At 45.3% G+C, this 4,810-nt stretch overlaps 1 protein-coding gene across 1 annotated transcript; it reads left to right on the forward strand.

Moving 5' to 3' along the window:
• Positions 1–167: 167 nt before the first annotated feature.
• On the forward strand, positions 168–4,002 carry LOC114354234 (structural maintenance of chromosomes protein 2-like). The gene is made up of 3 exons (XM_028306498.1): positions 168–380; positions 1,651–1,860; positions 3,298–4,002. Exons 1-3 carry the CDS (start codon positions 177–179, stop codon positions 3,409–3,411), a joined length of 528 nt encoding a protein of 175 aa, XP_028162299.1. The 5' UTR covers positions 168–176; the 3' UTR covers positions 3,412–4,002.
• The last annotated feature ends 808 nt before the right edge of the window (positions 4,003–4,810 follow it).

Here is a 4,810-nt window from a genome sequence, read left to right on the forward strand (position 1 = left end):
AAAATCTGAAAAAATCGATGACGTAATTTATGGACGGCCCCACAGCAGAAAAATTAAGCTTGCTTCTATCTAACAAATCACCCTGTAATACAAGTAGAAGGATGGTTCTGATGTTAATTAATTAATATTCCCTGATAGCGTATTAATATTGAATTGTATTTCAGTACCAAGACGTGATGCGTAAGAAGAAGATCGTGGAAGCGGACCGCGCGAAGCTCGTGCAAGTGATGGCAGAACTAGATGAGAAGAAGAAGAAAACGCTGGTCACGGCGTGCGAGCAGGTCAACAAGGACTTCGGCTCCATCTTTAGTACATTGCTGCCCGGCGCGCAGGCAAGACTCAAGCCGCCTGATGGGCTTACGGTGCTGGACGGGCTGGAGGTAATCTAAATGTGATTGTTTCCACTGCACGCATGCTAACGTTGTTATTGACGATACGAAGAAGACGCTGGTGACGGCGTGCGAGCAGGTCAACAAGGACTTCGGCTCCATCTTCAGCACATTGCTGCCTGGTGCACAAGCAAGACTCAAGCCGCCTGATGGGCTTACGGTGCTGGACGGGCTGGAGGTAATCTAAATGTGGTTGTTTTTCCTTTGCTCGCATGCTAACGTTGTTATTGACGAAAGATGCTGGTGACGGCGTGCGAGCAGGTCAACAAGGACTTCGGCTCCATCTTCAGCACATTGCGTGCGAGCAGGTCAACAAGGACTTCGGCTCCATCTTCAGCACATTACTGCCCGGCGCACAGGCGAGACTCAAGCCGCCTGATGGGCTTACTGTGTTGGACGGGCTGGAGGTAATCTAAATGTGATTGTTTCCATTGCTCGCATGCTAACGTTGTTATTGACGGGAAGAAGACACTGGTCAACGCGTGCGAGCAGGTCAACAAGGACTTCGGCTCCATCTTCAGCACATTACTGCCCGGCGCACAGGCGAGACTCAAGCCGCCTGATGGGCTTACTGTGTTGGACGGGCTGGAGGTAATCTAAATGTGATTGTTTCCACTGCACGCATGCTAACGTTGTTATTGACGAAAGACGCTGGTCACGGCATGCGAGCAGGTCAACAAGGACTTCGGCTCCATCTTCAGCACATTGCTGCCTGGTGCACAAGCAAGACTCAAGCCGCCTGATGGGCTTACTGTGCTAGACGGGTTGGAGGTAAGTTGAGCACAGAAGCTAATTTACTGTCAGTGACCAACGGTGTCAGTGTCGGACTGGCCGAATCGGCATTCGAGAAAGAAAGTATTGTGGTGAACTTACTCGTAACACAAGCGTAATATTTTACTTCCTACGAGGAGTTCAAGGGACTATTAGTAACAGCTATATCGGGAGACAGCGTAGGGCAGGAAACCGCGCGCAATGCAAAAAGGTTGTTTTTCTACTTCATGCATGCTAATGTTCTTATCTATGCCGTGTAATTGGAAATACTTACTGGCTCATATACTTCCAGCAATCTAACTCGTACTGGTAAATCTCAAAATATGGAAGCATGTAACCATGACCGATCACTTGGCACAGTTGATAAACAGTATCTACTATCCAAAGCGCCCGAACCTGGGTGATTAAAGTCTTAAAACAACAAGCTCGGGGTGGGGTTCTAATAAATTAGATAGTGGAAGAAATTTGACCTTTTAACCGTGTCGTGCAGGTGAAGGTGGGCTTCAACAACACGTGGAAGGAGTCGCTGGGCGAGCTCAGTGGCGGCCAGCGCTCGCTGGTGGCGCTGTCGCTGGTGCTGGCCATGCTGCTGTTCAAGCCTGCTCCTCTGTATATCCTGGACGAGGTGGACGCGGCCTTAGACCTGTCGCACACGCAGAACATCGGCCATATGTTGAAGCAGCACTTCACGCACTCACAGGTGTGTACTTACTGTCTACTATAAAGCATGCTGTATATTTGCTGTCTTCCTAGTTCTCGCCACGCTACTGTTGATATTCGCGCTGCTGTATATTCTTGATGAAGTAGTCGCGGCGCCAGACCTGTCAGATCACGCAGAACATTGGCCATCTGTTGAAGCAGCACTTTACGCACTCACAGGTATACGTCAACCGTGCTATAGACTAGTTATCTCTAGTGTCGGTATTGGCCAGGCTGCTGTTCAAGCCGGCTCCTCTGTACATCCTGGATGAGGTGGATGCTGCGTTAGACCTGTCGCACACGCAGAATATCGGCCATATGCTGAAGCAGCACTTCACGCATTCACAGGTATACGTCAACCGTGCTATAGACTAGTTATCTCTAGTGTCGCTGGTACTGGCCATGCTGCTGTTCAAGCCTGCTCCTCTGTACATCCTGGACGAAGTGGATGCTGCGTTGGACTTGTCGCACACGCAGAATATCGGGCATATGTTGAAGCAGCACTTTACGCACTCACAGGTGTGTATAATCTATTATAGAGCATGCTACAGACTTGCTATCTCTAGTTATTGCCGTGCTGCTGTTCAAGCCTGCTCCTCTGTATATCCTGGACGAGGTGGATGCTGAGCTAGACTTGTCGCACACGCAGAACATCGGCCATATGCTGAAGCAGCACTTTACGCACTCACAGGTATATAATATGCCATGATCTTGCATTCTCTCTAGTTGTTACTACGCGATGTCGTTGGTACTACTATGATGTTGTTCAAGCCTGCTCCTCTGTATATCCTGGACGAGGTGGATGCTGAGCTAGACTTGTCGCACACGCAGAACATCGGCCATATGCTGAAGCAGCACTTTACGCACTCACAGGTATATAATATGCCATGATCTTGCAGTCTATCTAGTTGTTCCTACGTGCTGTCATTACTGCTGCCTTGCTGCTGTTCAAGCCGGCCCCGCTGTACATCCTGGATGAAGTGGATGCGGCGTTAGACTTATCGCATACGCAGAATATCGGGCATATGTTGAAGCAGCGCTTTACGCACTCACAGGTATACATCAACTCACATAGTTATCTCTCTATAGTCTGGTCTGCGAGCACGTAGAATTTTGTAATTACCTGCGAGCGACAAGGATGGGTAGCTTGGGGTCATTGGACAAAATTCTACGTGCTCACAGACCGGGATTTAGTCGCTGGTGCTGCCATGCTGCTGTTCAAGCCTCTTCCGCTGTACATCCTGGATTCTTCTTCTACTATCTTACTAGTTCTCTAGATCTGCACGCTCCATTGTACATCCCTGATGAGGTGGACGCGTCCTTGAGCCTGTGACATACGCAGAATAAATGCACCCCAATCTGTCTTGGTCTAGCTAATCAGAGTTCAGGACACTTATTATTATCTAGACAAAATATTAACGCAATCTCTCGTCCACAGTTCATTATAGTCTCGCTGAAGGATGGAATGTTCAACAACGCCAACGTGCTATTCCGGACCAAATTCGTGGACGGCATGTCCTCCGTCCAGCGCACCGTCAACTCCAGGAGATGATCCCGCCACGACTCGTCCGAAGACGCAAGTGAAAGCAGTGGCCCAATGAGGACAACTGGACACACATTTGTGTATAAAGTACGAAATGGTTACGAAATATTTTAATATAGATAATATCACAAACAATTTCGACGTTGATGTTTACGTCCAAGTTGTGTAAAATGTGCAAAATAGGTACGAAATATTCCAGTATAGGAAAGTGTGTTCTCCATTTTTTTGATGCGATATTTTATATCAATTGGTCTAATATTAAAAGTGTATTTCACATGGTCGATGCTATCGATATAATGTGCCTTGTTTGTTGAAAGTATAAAGAACTTGTTGTGCCATAAAAGATTGTTTAAATTCCATATGATTGTTTTTCTGTTAGATCGTGCAATAGTTAGCTATTGCCTTCACTGTTTCTCTGGATATGTAGGTATATCTACGATTTTTCGATGCAGTACATTCCTTATACAGCCGGGGCATGTTATTAAATATTTCGTAAACGTCCATAAATGAAATGGTGCGGGCTTTTGGACCCACATCTCAGTGCATTGCACAATAATCTAGCTTTAAGTATTTGTAATTATAAAGTACAATATTTTAAAACCGTGTTTTTATTCTTTGATAATTATGTAGGTACTATGGGCCACAGTGTTAACTATCCATTTCCGTTTTTGCTCTCGCTCTCATCAAATGGTGATTATTTACGATAGAACGAGACGACATGACCGACAATGGGCAGTTAATACTCACTGTTGCCGATAGGACCTGAGTATTTTTCCCTGAAAGTAAACTTGAATATAAGTAAGTGCAAAATTTGGTCTCAAATGTTAGCGGCACGTGACGTAAAACGATTTAAAAGTTCGGTAACTATTTGAGATAAAAATATGAACAAATCCAGTCAATTTAAAATCGGCAGGTGAATGTTTAGTCAGCGATGTCTCGTAAGGACTAACTAGGATGTTAATTTAACGTAGGTTTATTTTCATTTTTTTGTTAACTTTCAATACTGATTTTTTGTGCTTTTATCAGTTGGAGCCACTAACGAGAAGATGAAATAGTGGCGCCAATTGGTGGTATGATATGTTATTTATTTTGTCAACTTGTTTACTTGCCTGCAGCTAATAAAATCACTTCTAAATAATACTGTAGGATACTAAGATCAGAAGGCAATAAACTCGCATCGCGCTAGACGATTGCATTAAACCCTACAAGAATACTGGAGTAATAAGATTAGCAATATTCAAGTCTGTATGTGTTTTCGAGTGTGTTGACTGTCTGCGTCTGGCTTAGTTGCCACAGTAAACACACTGAAAGATCGGTAGTGCTAGTCCACTATGACAATCAAAACGTATAGTTATGTGTAGCCTGACCAGGAACATAAAAACCCTGGCATAGAGGCGCGTCAATTGCA

The sequence above is a fragment of the Ostrinia furnacalis genome, unplaced genomic scaffold (genome assembly GCF_004193835.3).
Source record: "Ostrinia furnacalis isolate ACB-3 unplaced genomic scaffold, ASM419383v2 OfSCF1997, whole genome shotgun sequence".
Classification (NCBI taxonomy): Eukaryota; Metazoa; Arthropoda; class Insecta; order Lepidoptera; family Crambidae; genus Ostrinia; species Ostrinia furnacalis.